We start from the raw sequence: 18,590 nt of genomic DNA, 5'->3' as shown, positions 1-18,590 counted from the left end.
TCCTCACAGCCACTGAAAGGGAAGAATATCAGAGTGACTGCAAAGGAGCACAGATTGGCTTAATAATATCAGAAACTCTTTAGAAGGCAGCTGTGTAGCTCAGAGCAGGTGGGTGCAGCTCGACAGGGAGAGCTGTCTCTAGGTAGGGACTCTGTTAGAGAGAAGAAAGGGGGGGAGGGAGAGATATAAATTCTGTTGTCAAGTAACATCACGCTTTAATTTCATGCCACATTATGACAATCTGGTCTGTGAGGCACTCCCAGTGTGTGGCTGCAGAGCTGCTGTATTACAGCTGATAGGCCCGGGAGACCTGCAGCCCTCAGCTAATTGTAAACCCGATTAAACAGCAGTGTGAAGAAGTTTGATTAATTCAATCTATCTCCATGCATCAAGGCCAGAACCAGACGTGGCACGAGCCCCAAATCTTTGGAGTATCAAGGTCTTTGTTCTTTATGCTTAAAATAAAATTTTAAAAATAATAATATTTAAAATTAAGCATACGAAAATAATGAAATTATAACATTATGAAATTATGAAACTTAAGTGACAACTCTACCAACTCCTACGAACTCCCAGAAAATCTCCAACCTTTCTGCCTTTAAAAAATAATGCCAAAAAAGCATTTCAATTAGCATCTTTATGTGCTTACCCAGATAAATTACCATACTAATAAACTTCTGATAGACTTTCAGGGGATGCTTAACCAAGGGCTTCTGATCCTGCTGAATTCATGGTCTCTTGGACAGGATGGATTTGGACCTGATTAATTTTAGTTGTTTCAATCGTGGAGAAACCAATGATTGCTCTTTTCTAAGTGCATGTGAGACAGAGAAGGAGGGTGCCAGAGGGGCTGTTCCTGCCATCCCAGCTGGCCTGGCTGGCCTTTGGGACACCACAGCACCCACTGCACTCTGCACAGAGCAATAAATTCAATTCAGTTATCATACACGATTCCTAAATGCTCATGATACTGCTTTCCACCTCCTGAAATTCTGTGAGACTGACAAACAGTACATCCAGCTTCTGAAGTCATCTGTTTGCAGAGCAGTTTTGACCAAGAAAAGTGTGAATATTCCTAGGGAACATTTTGACTTTGCCTGTTTCTATTTGGAGACAACTGCAGCTGCACATGCTGGAAGTGTTTGGGTCTTTTTCCCCACTAGGCAGGGTCTTCACTGGTTTCCAAGGAGCTGAGGGATTTTTCCATGCTCAATTTGCAGAGAAAAGAGATCTCACAAGTCGAGTTGCTCTTAGTGGTCTCTTTTAGTCTCTTACTAAAGAAAGTAATACAGGAAAGGGTTTAGGAGAGATGTGACTCATTTCTGTGTCTCAATAAGGGATCTGCACATGTGTGTGTAACTCTCCCTCCCCTCAGTCACAGCCCACTGCATGTGCACTCACCTGGTACCCCCTGCATCCCATATTAATGGGATGACTTGCAATGGCACCAGGAACAGAGCCACACAAAGAGTAATATTAGATTATTTCTGTTATTCATCAGTATCACGGTTGGACAGAAACCTCTTAAATCTGCCTAAAGTGGCTTCCTATGGATGCTGGTGCTACCACCAAAAAATAATATATTATACATACAGGTACAGCTTCCCTGCTACCCACAGGCTGCTTTTTGTGTGTGATTATAAAATACGTGCATGACCCTACTAAACTGAATATCATTTGATGGCAGAAGCAGAGCAACTGTGCTGCTGAGGAGCCTGAAACATTTCAGAAGCCTTCTCCCTCCTCTTCCTTTCCTCCCCCACCAGCCAACGTGGAGAACTTCCCAGGCCTCACCACACTTCTGGAATGCATTCTCTCAAAAAGCCCACTGAACCTCAAGTTATTATTCCATGGTGTGAAAAGCAGTGAACAGTAGAAAATGACAGTTTACCCAAATGGAGGTGAAAATGCACTTTCTCCTGTACTTAAAAGAAATAACAGCTTTCAGCAAAGATCTAAATCCTAGCAACAAGCACTACATAAATGCAAAAAGGTCATCTCTTTGTTAGAGAAAGGTTACTTTGCTGAACACATACTTTAAAAAAATAATCTACTAAAGGAAGTTAAGCTTGGTAACATTTCTGTTGTATTTGCACATGGAGAGAACAGATCTGTGCACTCCCTTTCAGGGCAGGAAAGTGAAGGACGGTTGATTATAATGAACAATTTTCTTCTTTGAGAGGTACAAGGAAGAGAATCTGAGATATGTTTCAAATGGCTGCTTGAAAAGAAAATTTGGTCTCTGCTGGGATAAGCACTGGTTGTCAGCTGTGAATTCACCTGGATGGCAGTAAAGAGGGACTTTACCTACCCTGCTAGAAACAGCCAGGATGATGAGTGCTCCTGCACCCCTGCTGTTGTCATGCAACTTTTTCTTTGTCCCCTCTCCTCCTTGGCTGAAAAAATGCTTGGGGTAAAATTTTGGTTCCAGCAAAAGATGCAACAAACCCCCCTTTGCCTTCAAAAGAGAGAGGAGACCCCAAAGTTTGGGAGATAGGAGGCTCTAAGCCAAGAACCTCCTGTTTGAACAGACAAACAGGCAAGGGGTGTGGAGAGAAACAAAGGCACAGAGGGCTGATCTGTGCAAATCCTTATTAAGCAGGAGAGTACATAAGAATATGTTTAATTTTACTCCTAGTCAATAAAGTAAGAGGCTCTGCAAGGCAGATTGGGTAAGCTGCTGTTCAGAAGGAATCATCATGAGAAATAGGGAGGAATAAGATGATGAAGCCAAATGTTGAGGGGAGAAAGGAGAGGAATGCATTGCAGAAAGTCTGTCAGAAAACCTTGGTCCTGCAAAGGACATCAATGAGGATACAACAAGTTATGGGCTGCATGAAACGAGGACTCCAAAACACTTGAGGCCAATTCAGAAGGATTCTGTTGGGGAAAAAAATCTCCAGAGTGTTTATTGCCCTGGTCTAGATCCATTAATTCTTACATGATTCCGTACAACACCCTCTTCCCTGGACCAAGCTCCATCCCCAAGAAAACAAATGTTGAGGAATTACCACATCTAAACAGACATATAAAACCTGGGCCTTTTTTCTGGATCCCTTCTTGTCTTTGGGTGAAACTCTGCCCTGTTGATGTCAGTTGGAAACTGCTGTTGACTTTACTGGGAGCAAGGATTATATTGTCTTCTGGGGAAATACAAACAGTTACCTTCAGAGCCATTAACAGAAGGAGGAGAGAAATCTCTGGTCAATAATAAGGTAAGCCTAGGAAAATAAAAATGCAGTTCTCTGTCACCTTGGAAAGATCAACATCATTTGTCATGTGGTGTTTATTCAGCAGAACAACAACTGCATTTGTGCTTTTGAAGGGAAATGAAAGGGGAAGTAGCAGGAGGGAGAATGGGGGAGATCTGAGCACAGGAATGTACTGCCACTCCAGCCTGCTATCATTAAACCACATCAGAACTTCATAATCATGGTGTTTAATTAAACAACAGAGGCATGGGTTTATGCATTAATAATGAGGCCTAGCACTTTAGCATGTCAGGCTAAATACAGTTTTAAATTAATAATGTAGCACCGCAGCATTAGTGAGAAAATGAAATCTTATTAACAACTTAATAAAGTCCCTTATTTGCTAAAGTTCCAGCTCTCAGGGAACAGTATCATAGCAAAGCATTTGCATCCCTTAAGGGGGCAGATGGGAGGAGGTGCTGCTTTCTCACACCCTCCGTAATTCCATTATATATAGCTCCCATAGTCACTAAATATTGCCTGGTGTCTGCCAAATGATGCCTTATGGTGCTTCTAAACCTGGGTGTGACATGCTGGGTAATCTGCAGACGCTCTTTTTAGACACCCTGGAAGGACATTGCCTCCCTTTTTTGTGGTACTGCACTGGAGAGCCAGCAGGGGATGGATGGATGGATAGATGGATGGATGGATGGATGGATGGATGGATGGATGGATGGATGGATGGATGGATGGATGGATGGATGGATGGATGAATGGATGGATGGGTGGATGGATGGATGGATGGATGGATGGATGGATGGATGGATGGATGGATGGATGGATGGGTGGATGGATGGATGGATGGATGGAGCACTGCCCACCAGATCAGTGCTCTGAAATCTTTTGGGGATGGTCCTCTCAAGGACTGCAAACACTGCTCTGAAGTACAGAAAGCAGATGAGAGCATGAGGAATGGCAGAAAGCAATGATCTGTGCATTCCAGGGCTGGAAGCCATCAGTGATCCCTCACAACCTCTATAAGCAATCTTGGACCACTGCTCAGTTGAGGGTGTTTTATTTTCAGGACAGACTGAGGGTGAGCATGGTGAGGTACTTCAGTTCTGCTGGTAGGAGCCACTGTTTAAGCTGCAGAAACTCCAGCAATTTATAACCAGGGCTTCACAAGCTTTTAACTTCTTGATTCCCACTGACTCACAGATCACCTGAGGCACACAGTGAATCAGTAAAAGACTAAAGACTGGAGCCCCATCTGCTCATCCCTACAGCAGAATTTGAAGCCCAGGGCCAGGTTTCCACTTGTCAACATGTTTGACACAAATTTACCTACCAAATTCCCTTAAATTTGGGAAAGAAAGGAGAAACAGCTCAGTATCTCTGCCATCCAAGTGCTGGGTCTCTCTGTACAGGCTTGAAAGTTCCATCTGAGCTCGCTTTGCTGAGGAAACAAGAACAGGCTGCAGGACCATAATGAAATGAGTAATGTGGGGACAAGAGCCAAAGTCAATGAGCTGACTTGAAATAGCTGAGCATCAAGGCCATGGAGAACTGACAGCAGCAAAGCCACAACCAGCCACAGCCACGAAATTCAAGAGAGATCATTAAAAAAGATTAATAGAGACAGGAGCAGACAAGGTATATCCAGCCATGAGTCTGTCTCTTTGGGATGTAAAATACTGATCAAACATCTTGTGCAGCTTGGAAACTATTGAATTAGGGTGGAAATCAGCCAGCAACACCACTGACTGTTGAAGACAGGATTGGAGAAAAGCAGTGGGTCAAATCCTACCTTTGGTTGTGCTCATGAGACCATAGAGGTATTTCCTCTTCCTTCAACTTCTGTCTGTATTCCCTAATTTTGCTCTGAATTTGTTGGACAATGGACCAACATAAGTAACCCTTTAGAGTGCTGGAAGAGCACATGAATGATGTGGGTAAGACCCTAACAATTCCTCACTTGGTTACAACTCCCTTGAAAATGAACAGTCTTCCATATTCCATGCCTCCAAATTTAATTTGCATTATCCCATATCTTGCTACAGAAAATAAAAATACTGATCTTGCAAGAAATTGGACATGAGATTCTCGTTGTGCCCTTTTTTGTCTCAGTCAGTGCCCAGTTTGATGGAATGAGGAGGAAGGTGGGGCAGAATGATCAGTGGAGCTCTCCTGGGAGAGCAGATTTCCTTGCAAAGCCTGGGTGCAGTGGGAGCCCTGACCCGCATGCAGAGCCTGCCTGTCCATTCTCCTCCTGCACACACCCAGGGAATGTGGGCTCCCCTTGGAAACCACAGAGTTCATGGGAAGTAGCAGCTTGTGCACTCTTTGTGCAAATAAAACGTCTAGGACATAAAAATCACCTTGGTGTGTCTTGTCTTCCATCTCCTCTGTTAAATAATAAATTGGAGCCTAATGGAACTGAGCATGACTGCAGGATGCAGTGCAAGTGAAGGCAGAGCAGACCTGCATGTTCCCCCTTACTTCATCATCAGTGAGTAAATGGGTCACTGGTGAATGAGATCTAAGTAAATCTCCATCCCTTTTTTTATTCTGTCTGTATCTTCAACCTACTGCAATGAGATATGGCTCAAAATCACACATTCCTGCTACAAAACACTAAATAGAAACATTACAAATTATCTCATCAAACCACCTTATGTTTCTACTCTGAGCTCAAGCAAACTTCAGGAAATAAAGTTTTTCATTCTAGAAATCCTTCATTTGGTTTTTAATTGTGCAGCAGGATGTCTTGGGATCTGGTCTTTTTCTCTCCCCCTTTTTTTAAATTTTATATTTATTAATATTTAATCTCTGCACAGTGCAGAAGAAAATCATTTCTGCAATAACATCGGAATGGGAGGGTTGGAAATCAATAGCCAAGCTCTCACAAGACACATTCAGTCCCTTCTTAATCCATTTTTGACTGCTCCCTTGTCTTATTAGAGCAGCCAAGTTTTCCCTCACTTGTTAGGTTGGGATATTCACGTTGCTTGAGAGAACTGAAAGCTCTCAGAAAAGCACAAGCCTCTGGAAAAGCAGGAAAGAGAAAAGCAAAGCATTTTTTGTTTGGGGCAGAAGCCTGGACATCATCCTGTACCCAAAACCCTGCTTTAAAAACCCTCAGATTGAAAGCCTGTCCCCATTTCCCTGGATCGTGGCACATCCTGCATCCACTGCCAGCCCCAACCCACTGGAACATGTCTCACTTTTAGTTTCCTTCAGGGCCCTCTGTCACACCCAGCTCTCTCAAGCACCTCAAGCATCACCTCCTCTTCTCATGGGTCAGTTCTGCAGAAGTGTAAGAGCCAGACAAGCACACTCAGTGGGAGAAGCCAGAAGCTCAGGGAGCAGGAGAATCCCCTTCACCTTCCTTAGTGCCTCTAAGCTTTAAGGGTAAGACAACATGGGCTTGTTATATGGGCTTGAGCACAGACACCAAAACCTGCCAGTGACTGCCAGTCTGACCTCACCACGACTTTACAGAGTTATTCAGCCCTGAACAGCCATCCCACCCCTTCCTTCTGCATCCTGCTGCTTCCATCAGCACTTTCTTCTTGGCAAACCAAGCACCTTCCCATTGGTATCATGCAATCCCTGTGCTTCCCCTTGGCACTCGGTTTTATTTCATTGAAGGAACATTCTTGGACTCCAAGGGGGTAGCTGGGGTCCCTGTCACTGCCTTCTCTTCAGTAGTTGCATGTTCTGGGATGAAGTTCTGCATAAGAGAATTCGAGCTTCCCCTGAAAATACCTGCTTACTCCTCTCTGTGCAGGGCTCAGTATCTGTACATCCTTTCTCTCAGCAGAAGAAACAATGAGGGCTGTTCAGTTTTTAGAGAGTGCAGCCAGAGCTAAGGATTGCCCATGCATTCCTAGGTGCCATAAAGAATTTTGTCCTAGTGCTAAAGGGCTGGTAGTCCCAGGAGTCTGGGTAGGAGGAACAGGAGAAGGAGACTTGGGAGCAGCAAGAACTGTACATTTAAATTTAAACATCCTGAAATCCTATCTGCAGGATTGAAGCAGAGCCAGATGGGAGAGAGAGAATGATGTCCCCTTGTTGTCCTCACGGCCAGGGGCTCCTGTGTGGACACACACATTTAGAGAGCTGGGGAATTACAGCTTGAAAATTCTTTTCAGGCCTGGATTTCTCCTGACTCTCAGCTCCATTCCCAGGCTGACAAGCTGACTGCAGCTTCAGTTAGGGAGGAGTCTCCCAGTGTGATGACATGGTGACAAACAGAGTGGAATTCATCATAAAGATTAACACCTGGTATCTTTCCGTGGGACACATCCTGAGGTGCTGTCCCAAGGATGTTTTTCCGAATTGTCCAATAAACTACTGTCCTGTCCTAGCTGCACGTAACACACTTTAAATACAGGATGTCCGTACGATAAAGTTAGCTTTTTTTCCCCAAAGAAGTCCGTGTGTGTTGCTGTCCTTTCTCTCTCTTTTCAGCGCAGTGACCACACTCCTGTGCCCTGCCAAGGAGCGCATTGAGGCTGGCTGGGTGTGCCCGTCCCTGCGGCTCCACCGCTGCCTCCCAGCCCGGCTGCTGCAAGAAGAGACTTTGCCAGCAGAGGGAACTGCAGACCGGATAATCGCTCCTTCCCCGCTCAAACACTCGCCAAAAATCCTAGCTACGCTGAGTGTCTCCTCTCCCGCCTGGAAAAAAGATGTTTCACATCCTTCTGCCGCTGCTCTTGACTAACTTGCTGTTGGTTGGTTTGGTTGTTGAGAGCTTTCTGTCTAAGGGGACTGCTAAAGAAATCTATTCAAACAAAAAAATCAATTGAAAACTCTCTGTTTACTGTATTTAAAAAAATAATACTAATCCCTCAAATCCCGATAGCTATCTTCTTGCTGCCATCTAGTGAAGGGGAAAAAGTATGACTTGAGTGACACAAGCAGAGCAAAACCTGTCCCAGAGGTTTGTACTTGCCAAACAACTCTAACTTTGAATAATCTTCTTCAAAACAACCTTTAAAGTTGCATGAAGATTTTCCTTTCAGAGGTCTCCTTCATAAAATGCCCTCCTAGGTCCTCGAATGGACGACTGCTGCTGAAAGCCTGACTTTGTCATCACTCTATCTGAACCGCAATCCAAGAGTGACCACTTTGTTGTAATGAAACTCTTCATGCTGCCCTTAAAAGCTGTAGGAATTGTGGTGATCTTTGCAGGATCAGGCAGTAATTGAAGATTTTATTGCCTTTTATATTACCATGAATACACAATTACTGTAGGAGGGTCACAAGCACAGGCTCTACACACCCACCTAATTTCTCAGGCAAGGTTTTATAAGCAGAATCAAACTCCTTGTTAGGATCTGAGTGAGCTTCAGGACTGAGAACAGGAATCTTATATCCAGAGTCCTGTGCCTTAGCCATAAGATCTTCCTTCCCCTAGATAAAAATGGTACATTCCTGCATGCCTCAGGAATTTTTGGGAGGAAAGCCTGAGCTGTGTGACAGACAGGAGATAAACAAAGAGTCAGCAGAAACAGAAACACTTCAGCATCTCCAGTTCCTGCCACACTCCTGTCATGCTTCCATGACCTGTGACTAGTCCAGACCTGTGTTTTTGGCACACACCTGCCAGAGTGAGCCCTGTCTGCTTTCCCTACTTGAGTTTTTATCTCTACCCACCAACCATTTCCAGACAGCCAGACCAGCACAGCATTTTCACTGCTTGTGCTTTTTCTGCACAGTTTTCTTGCTGTTTTCCTGCTGTTACATGCAGGGGATGAAGGATTCACCCACCACTTCCAGCAGTTCCAGGGAGTTTCCAGCAGAGTATCCGCTCATCCCACCACCTTTTGCTCTCAGCAGAAAATGATCGAGTCACACATTTTGATCCTTGAACACCTATTTGTTTTCCACCCTCCTTGTGTTTGCGTGGGTATCCAAACCCTGGCGTGCTTGCAGCAGTGAGCAGGGCTGTGTTTCCCGGTATCCACAGCACGGGTGTGGTGCAACCTGAGACCCGAACGCGCTCACGGCTCTTACTGTGCCCTCAGCCTTGGGGGTCACTTCGGAATTTGCAGCGCTGTGTCCCCCTCCGGCTCGATGCCGAGGAGCCGGGGGGTGCCGGGGGCGGTGGGTGCCCGCTCCCCTGCGGTGGTCTCTAGATGTCAGCACGGCACCGCCAGCCCGGCCCCGGGGACGCCACAGACCCCGACAGACCCGGCGGGGACAGACCCGGGAGGGACAGACCCGGCGGGGACAGACACGGCGGGGACAGACACGGCGGGGACAGACCCGGCAGGGTCAGACCCATCCCAACAAACCCGAGAGGATCAGACCCCGGTCCGAAAAACCCGAGAGGAACAGACCCATCCCAATAAACCCCAGAGGGACAGACCCCGGCCTGACGAACCCGAGACGGACAGACCCATCCCAACAAACCCACCGCTCCCGGGAGAGACAGACTCTGGGAGGGACAGACCCCGGGAGAGACAGACCCCGGCCCCACAAACCCGGCAGGGACAGACCCCGGCCCGATAAACCCGAGAGGAACAGACCCATCCCAATAAATGCGAGAGGGACAGACCCCGGCCCGACAAACCAGGGAGGGACAGACCCCGGGAGGGACAGAGCCTGGCCCGATAAACCCGAGAGGAACAGACGCCGGTCCGAAAAACCCGGGAGGGACAGACCCATCCCAACAAAAACCACATGACCAGAGCATATTGGGCTTTCTTAAATTCTTAAACTTCCTCTCTTCTGATTTGTTCAAGTAATTTTGTTTGGTTCTTCTACTATCCGATTGGGGATAATAAAGATGGAGTTGTGTTTCTCACCTTTGCCCCCTCCTCTTTTCTTATAGGAAAAAAAAATCCATCTGTGAGTTTGTCCCTCAGTCAAAAAATGCTGTTATCCAGCTAAGCAAGTTTTTTTAATGAAAGTAGAAATCTTTGCAACTAATATTCTTATGCACTTTGAGAATAGGTCCAACTCCTGAGATCTTTATCTACATGTGATGGATAATGTGTAGATTGTAAATGTAAAGGTTTTTGCTTTTTACCTTTATCCTACCTCATTCCAGCCCTTTGGACTTTCAGGTAGTGGGCACTGACATTGGGAGACCCACAATTTGTTTCAGACTTTAAAACTACAGCCAAAATTGAAGAAAATTATTTTGATTATTTTCTCCCTCTCTTTGCATTAAAACTAAAATAAATTTTAGTCAAGCTCTTGCTGTAGTAACAGGTGCTGCAACCTCCAAATGTATTTTTTTTCCTCTGGAAGGATGAGTGCAGTCTCTGGGATCTGTATCCCTGGAGTAGCTCCAGCAGCAAAGGATGGGCAGTGGCCTTGGCAGGCTGTGCTGCTCCTGTACATGGCTCAGCTGGGAGAATTTCCCTTTGGAGGCAGTTTTTTCTTGTCAAACTGACAGAATTGAATTTATGGAGCCACATGTAGGGAATGCAGTAAGCAAATCATTGACACTGCCTATTATTTATGTAATGTTTGTGACTTGAAAGAGTCTTAGTGGAGGTATGGGTCCTGCCCTGAGGAACTTACAATACCTGTTATAATCACAGCTATTATAATCTGCTATTAATTATTAAATATTTTCAACAAGCTTTGAAATGTAAAACACTGGAAGAAACAAATCCCACTTTAAAGCTGGCAAATACTTAACAACATGTGATAAATTTATTTCTTGCTGTATATGTCCATTTTCCCCCAAAGCACTTGGAAGAGATTTTCTGCCATGATCTTCCACGAGTCACTCCTTTCTGCTTTTTTTTTTTTTTTTAATAGCTGCAATTTGAGGAGAAGTCCAAAGCAAATTCTTCCATGTGCACTTTTTGGTAGCACATTAAACCTGAATGGATTTCAGATTTATACAGGCTCCCAATGATTTCTCTCAGCTCTGTGTTTTGGAGTTACATATAAAGCATCAAACCCTCCTGCTCTGTTCTCCTGTAACTGATGCACCTCCCAAGCTACCCTTCAGTGTTGAAATAAGCCTTGAAGAACTAATCTGTTTAATAAACCATGGGAGAGCCTGTGTGAGAAGTGTTTGCTTATAATTTTCAGCCTACTTAGATGCACATGGCATTCTTAGAAAGCTGGCAGTACTTGCAGCATGTCTTTACAACCAGAATTCCTGAAAGTTTATAGCACCACTGATCCTTCTCACTACAAGATCTTAACACATTACCAAAAAAGTAAATAATTTCTACCAGGGGACAATCCTGCTTTTAACATTTCCTCTACATTTTTCTAATGGAAATTACTTATGCCAGTGATGATATTCTGGTACCTCCTTCCATTTGTCTGTTAAGACTTGGAGTGTAGGACTGGCTCCAGAGACGAGAAGAAGTCACGCTGTGCTCACTTGCATTTGAAAGTCACAGTGAATATATAGACTGTCACCATGAATATATAGAGTGATCTGTCCCAGGAGTAGCTAAGTGGTTCAATTCTCATAAAACAATTAAGTTACTAAAATCAGTAATTGGTCTTCATGGTTGGATAAGCCCGATAAGGGGAGCAAAAGGGAGATGTGACCATATTGGAACATTCAAACACTGGAGGTGAGCTAAGAGAACATCAGTGAAAAGTGTGATGGACAAACCTGCTGCACACTCTGATGCCAGGCTCGGACAGAGCCAGTTTTATGTGCTCTACCCCTCCAAAAAGCAGAAACACAACCTCCCAGATGTGCTCTCACAGAGCAGGGGAGCAGCTTCGTTCAGGCAGCAGCTCTGTGAGCACTGAGGGTGAATGTGTCACTGCTCATCTCTGCTCTCCTGGCTCTGATGTGGAGAAGGAAGGGAGACAAGCTCGTCATTTCATGTTAGCACACGGCACACAGGGAGGTGATGGGAAGAGGACAAGACAACTACATTTTGGAGAGGGCCTGAGAAAAAACAAACCACATTCTGGAAAAAGCCTCCTGTCACTATAACACCCAAGCTATTTACTACAGCAGATTATCTGCCAGGTGCATCTGCAGCAACTGGTTGCATCTGCCTGCAGGCAACATCCACCTGCTCACATCTATGTGTCACTGCACAGGATTCAGGATTCATCCCAACCTTTCCAAGCAGACGGTGGAGGGGCCTGGACCAGGCACATGTCATGTATGGAGAAAGCCTGCAATGCCCTTGTGCTATCTGTAAAACAAACCACAGTAATAGGAAGCAGTCTCCAAACTTTAGAAAAGAAAGAAATTGGGATCTCTTCCCAATTGCAATTAAAATTTAGACCCTTGTTGTCATCTTGACACAGGAATATGGGACTAAACAACCTGATTGTCCTTCTCCATGCAGCTCCACCTTTGCCAGTGGTTGCCTCAGATTGTGCTTGAGGTTCCTCCATGGATCAGACACCACCAGTCACAGCGATGATTCCTCCCACCCTGCAGGCCATGGTGTGCTTTGTTTCCTGTCCCAGTGTCACACTCTGTTGCTGGTACCCACACAGGGAGGACACAGGGTCCCTTCAGAGAAGAGCTGAGTCATCATGGATCTAACCTGTTCCTGAGAGGAGCACTGTGAGCCCCTGACGAAAATGGGAATAGATGGGACCTTTGCCTTGGCAATCTCCCTGCACAACAGGTGCCTCCTCTGTCAGCCCCACCTAAACCACCTGGACTGGATCTCAAGCACGGTGTGTGCCCTGGAGCTTCCCTGTGCTTCCAGCATCCAGGGGCAGTGCCTTAAACAGAGGGGATGCTCCAGGTCTGACCCTGCTTGTGTGGCAGCTTCTCCTGGGAAGGGAAGGGAAGGGAAGGGAAGGGAAGGGAAGGGAAGGGAAGGGAAGGGAAGGGAAGGGAAGGGAAGGGAAGGGAAGGGAAGGGAAGGGAAGGGAAGGGAAGGGAAGGGAAGGGAAGGGAAGGGAAGGGAAGGGAAGGGAAGGGAAGGGAAGGGAAGGGAAGGGAAGGGAAGGGAAGGGAAGGGAAGGGAAGGGAAGGGAAGGGAAGCGCGCTGCCCTGCGATTGGCGGCGGTGTCCCCGCGGTCCCTGTCGGCGATATAAGTGCGGCGGGGCCGTTCTGCGCTCACTGCCCGCCCCCAGCCCGGGCGCAGCGCCGAGCGGAGCGGAGCGGCGGGGCCGCCTCCTCCTCCTCCTCCTCCTCCTCCTCCTCCTCCTCAGCGCCCAGGCAGCGGCGGCCGAGCGGGATCGCCGGCGATGGCTGAGCTGAAGTCGCTGGGCAGCGAGGCGTACCTGGCGCTGGCCCCGGGCTACGGACCCTCTGCTTTCGCCTACGGGGCCGTGCGCGGGGGCGCCGAGGGCCCGCGGGGCTCCTACGCGGGGGGCGGCGGGGCGGACTTCCACGCCGGGGCGATGGGCAAGTCGGCGGAGAGCAGCGGCGAGCAGAGCGGCGACGAGGAGGACGGCTTCGAGGCGGGCGTGAAGGGCGGCCCGGGCTTCGAGCGAGAGGGGAAGCTGAAGGGGGGAGCCCTGGGCAAGAAGCCCAAGGAGCAGCGCTCGCTGCGCCTCAGCATCAACGCGCGGGAGCGGCGGCGGATGCACGACCTGAACGACGCGCTGGACGGGCTGCGCTCCGTCATCCCCTACGCACACAGCCCCTCGGTGCGGAAACTCTCCAAAATCGCCACGCTGCTCCTGGCCAAGAACTACATCCTCATGCAGGCGCAGGCCCTGGAGGAGATGCGGCGGCTGGTGGCCTACCTGAACCAGGGCCAGGCGCTGAGCGCCCCGCTGCCCGCCACCCTCAATCCTTTCGGACAGTCGCCCGTGTACTCCTTCGGCGGCGCGGCCGTGCCCGGCTGCCCCGAAAAATGCACTGCCTTCACAGGAGCCGCCTCCGCCCTCTGCAAACACTGTAACGACAAGCCTTGACTTCTGCTTTCTTCGGGCTTTTCCTTGTTTTTTTAGTTCTTTTTTTTTTTTTCTTTTTTTTTTTTTTTTTTTTTTTCTGTGCACTTTTCTTTCCACTGCCATCAGCCCTGGCTTCCCTCCATCAGTTAAGTCTGGGTTTTCTTTTTTGTTCTTCTCTTAAATCTCCCCCCACCTCCCCATTTGGAAATATTTGGCAGTTCACGTGGACCCCCCAAAACACCCACTTTCTACTTTATTTAGTTCCCCTCTCACATGCAACTTTATCTGTAGAGTTATTTCCTTCCCAGCCTGTCAGTGGATTGTGAGCGTAATGTTGCTTTTCGCTTGCTCTGAGCTACAAAGTTTTTGAGCAGTTTCGAAACAGAACTATAGAAAAACAGAGAGGGAGAGAGATCTGGAAAAGGAAACCTCAGTGAATTTGCTTTGGCATGATCGACCTGTGTTAAAAATAGATTGAAAGGAGGGAGGGGAAGTAAAATCCAGCTACAAACTATGCAATGTTTCAGAATCATGGGCAGAGGGGGTTCTGTGTAGCCAGCTGGGGTTGGACTGCACCCGCAAACCCAAATGGAAATCATTTGGTCAGAGCTCACGGGAGGGGGGGAAGTCCAGTACTCTCGCTAAAACAATTGATGCTTCAAAGTAAGATGCTTTTTTTTTTTTTTCTCTCTCTCTTAAAAAAATTAACCCGTTCTTGGACTGAGAGGAAGCTGTGATTGTATGCTAATGCTTGCTGTTTGCCTGTTTCTCAGCTTGGTTAAGTTTTCCGGATGATTTTCCAAAGTCGTTGCTCATCATGATAAACAAAGCAAAAGGTGACTTAACATATTTATATGTATTTATAATAAATAAAAGACATGAATAACCACTTTCTCTGTCCTACATGTCTCTAAAACTAGCTGGCAGTCCCTGCAAAACCCCTGCTGAAGTTAGGTAAAGCAGAAATGGATGCGGCAGGAGCAGCCGTGTGAACTTAGGGGAATGATCAGAATACTTGGGAAAAGCTTGTGTGTATTCAGCTCCTTATCAGCAGGCATTTGCATTTTTTTCCCCAGTTTCTCCTGAATTACGAGCACACAAAAAAACGTTGCTTATGTCTGAGTTAAGCAGGCAGGGGTTTAGGTTGTGTATTCTGACATTTTCTGGGAATGCCGTGCCCTGGAAGTGGTGTTTGACTGGGGTTATTGTAGCAGCGAGCTTAGCTCTGAGCACACCCATGGAAAACATGGCAGGGAAGGAAATTGCTTAAAGACTCTGCTGATCCCTTTGGCTTGGTTTTCTGTTCTATCCACAGCTTAACCCTAGATCTACATCTGGGGTTTGGGCCACTTAATATCACGACTGAACTAATGATCTCTTGCCAATACTGACTGTGTTTGTACAAGTTACAAAGTGCGTCTCTCGCTGGCTGAGTTTTCGGTGTCGCTTGTGTTGGTTTACTTTGGTTTTCTGCTTTATGTTGTTCAAAGCTTTGGTGCCTTGTATGCTTCACTAGTCATTATATAATAATAATAATAATAACAACAATAATTGAGGTGCATTCAGTGCTTTCTGTTGGGGTTGGAAATACCCACCCAATGTCAGAGCAACCACGTAAACTGGTACAGTCGCAGCCTCAGGGGCTCGAGCTGTCCGTGGCCATTTGTGTTAGGAGTGGGGTGTAACTATTTAGGGTTATTAAACCAATTTCCATGCCTGTCGCTAGTGTTATGCTAATTTGAAAAGGACTGCCATCCCTCTGAAGCGCTTGTCCATGGCACTTAATTTTAATTAATACATTTCCAAAAGACTTTTTGTGTTTGGAAAACGAAGTGTGTGATTAAGCCTTATTCATAAAGACATATGTTTAAAACTGGTTCCTGCTCATTTCCATTTTTATATCTTCATTTCTTTCCTGTAATTAAAAAAAAAAAAAAAAAAAAAAAAAAAAGAAAGAAAGAAAGGAAAAGGAAAGAACCCAGCAGTTTTACAGAACAGTTTATCTCTTGTACATTTTTCTGTAAAAGAAAATTTTGAAAATGCTCTTAAAGCACGTCTGGTGAAGTGAAAGCCAACCAAAACCCCTACTGGAGCAAAAACGACTGGAAACTGCAGATCAGCAAAGGTCACTTAAAATTTTGCAGACTGAGTTGTTGCTAGGGAATATTTGGGAATAAAAAAGAGGGCCAGTTTAACAGAGAATCATAATTTTAAGTATGTAGATGCATGTTACTTCTGCTTAAAATTAGAGAAGATTGAGGATATTTAAATGGAGATTAGCGTAATTGTTCATTTTTCACCAAAACTAAAATAGGTGGAGAATAAAGTATTTAACAGGTCAATATTTAATCTGAGTTTGGTTTAGTTGAAGATTTAAGGCTAAAAATAATGGAGTTTTTAATCACTTCTTTGTCAAATAATTATGGCCTGAAAAAGAAGTCTTACTCATTTGAGTAACTCTTCACAGTCTGAGACAAGCTATTTTTGGAATGATAGGTTATAGTACAGTGATTGTTTGAAATCTCTTCGTTTCATTTACATTAGTAAAAACTTGCTCATACTATCATACCTACCTAGAATCCTAAAATTCTCCCTTCTGAGAGTCCTTGAAATACTGAGAAGGGTCTTCAAGAGTCCACTTGGGATTAAATGATCTCAGGAGGCTAAGTAAGGAATTTCAAATGCAGAAGAAAAAATCTGCATTAAAAATTTTTTTAAAGGAAAAATAGCAAGTTTGGCTATTTAAGTACTGTTAAAAGGCCAGGTATTAAAAACAAGTGCAGACTTTATCAAAGCATTACTAAAGGCAATTAACTTTAAAGTACAACGGTTTCAATTGAAAAGGAAAGAGAAGATGAATCATAATTTTTCCTGCAACCAACAATATTAAACTGAAACAAAGTTGGCCAAGTTCTCAGCTAACCTGGAAGCTCAGTGCTGTGAGCTGCTTCTGTGCACCCTGGACTTGCAGGATTTGGGCTGGTGCTGAGGGGGAGCCCGTTCTGAGCATTGCCCACGACAGGAAGGATCTGCTCCGAGGTGATTTACACTGAGCTGAGCTGCTGCTAAAACTGCTACCAAGGGAATGCCTAATACTTCTCAAAGATGATTTTGTTGGGAGGGGATAAAGGAGCAGCTGACTGTTGCATTTGTGTGTGTGAAACATCAGTGCTAACCTTGCAGATATGCATGGTTATCCTGAGGATGAATTCCTGTATTTGTCATTTGTTTTTCCCCTTCTCTGGCATATTTTGTGTACCATGTAAGGTTTTAAGTGTTTGTTTCCATTTGGTATTTCAGAGAATATGAAGGGAGGGCTTGAGAAAAACTGAAGAAGTTTTTTTTTTTCTGCTCAAATGTTCTTGTTATGATGCCTGTTCTTTTTTTTTTTCACAGTAAGGATTTATTGTGTATACTCAGATGGAACTGAAATACATATCATGTGTTCTAATGTACTTAATATCCTGATTTGTTCATACTTGGAAGAAAACATAATGCCAACTTTTAATTAAATATAATATATTGTTTTCTAACCTCGCTTAGTTTTTCTTTGAACTACAAGACTGAGCAGCAAGGAGTGTCAGAAAGAGGAAATGCTGCTTCACTGTCTGTTGCGTTTTTTAACTTGTGTAATTCTTGTCCCTAACAAAATGAAAGTTTTACTAACCAACATATATAATGTCACTAATAGGGGATTGGAAACTGCTGTCAGCTTGCACTGCATCAGCCCAGGTTTAACATTATCAAGGTAAAATATTCCTTAACCAAATACAGGGAAGCAACAGGTTCGAAGATGGAAGGCCCAGAATGAAGCTGTCTACCTCAGAGACCAGCAAAAAGTTAAATAAGTTGAAGTTCCTGGAAAGAAGTGTGAGAATTATGAAGCTTTCCTTGTCCTTTGATCCATATCTCTGATTTTATGGCATTCTCTCACAATACCTGAATACTGCTGCACACTGAGCTTGTTTCCAAGGCTTTAGAAAGTGATCGCTTTCTGTTCTCAGATCGCTTTTCTGGTGTTGTTCTTTACATATACATTTCTATAATTTCCATTTTCCAGGGTGAAATGAACGTAGGGCTCAGCCCTGGTGCTGTTTTGTAAATTGGCAGCATTGGTGATATTGGTGACAGCGAGACGGGGCTTGGCACTGCAGGGCACAGTGGTGATTTCTGACCCAACCAGCCACCTTTAAGAGGCCTCAGAGGCCCAGAAAAATATGTACAAGTTTTATACCGTTATTATATCAGCCTTGTAGCAGGTGTGAAGTGCAGGGCATGGTGGATAAACGCCTCACTTAAAAGCTTTCGTGGCTTTTCAGCCTGAACCTGCTCATCAGTGGCGGCACGTCCAGCCAGGCTGAGTCCTCACATGCAGCAGTTCGCCACAGCTGGAATTATCTAGTTTACTGTTTAAGACAACAAAACCAAGCATTCCATGATTCACTTCCACAGCATTGTGTTCAACAATTGTGTTCCTCCAGTGGACTCTTGAAAACAAGAGGCTGGACACTGCAGCATTACTGAAACTTGTTTTACCTGCCCTTGTTCCTTGCCATGTGAGTTTCCAGCACAGAAATCATTGCTTT

The 18,590-nt window shown here is 45.3% G+C and overlaps 1 protein-coding gene across 1 annotated transcript; it reads left to right on the top strand.

Annotated features, from left to right (window-relative positions):
- The first annotated feature begins 13,350 nt into the window (after nt 1-13,350).
- BHLHE23 (basic helix-loop-helix family member e23) lies at nt 13,351-17,537 on the top strand. The gene has a single exon (XM_088175078.1). It carries the CDS (start codon nt 13,351-13,353, stop codon nt 14,023-14,025), a length of 675 nt encoding a protein of 224 aa, XP_088031204.1. The 3' UTR covers nt 14,026-17,537.
- The last annotated feature ends 1,053 nt before the right edge of the window (nt 17,538-18,590 follow it).

The sequence above is a fragment of the Sturnus vulgaris genome, chromosome 17, assembly GCF_052056855.1.
Source record: "Sturnus vulgaris isolate bStuVul1 chromosome 17, bStuVul1.hap1, whole genome shotgun sequence".
Taxonomy (NCBI): domain Eukaryota; kingdom Metazoa; phylum Chordata; class Aves; order Passeriformes; family Sturnidae; genus Sturnus; species Sturnus vulgaris.
The sequence above is the reverse complement of the archived record's forward strand: the minus strand, read 5'-3'. Positions and strand labels throughout refer to the sequence as shown.

Excerpts from the sequence above, each read along its gene's own strand:
- BHLHE23 (XM_088175078.1), top strand. The coding sequence starts at position 13,351 with ATGGCTGAGCTGAAGTCGCTGGGCAGCGAGGCGTACCTGGCGCTGGCC.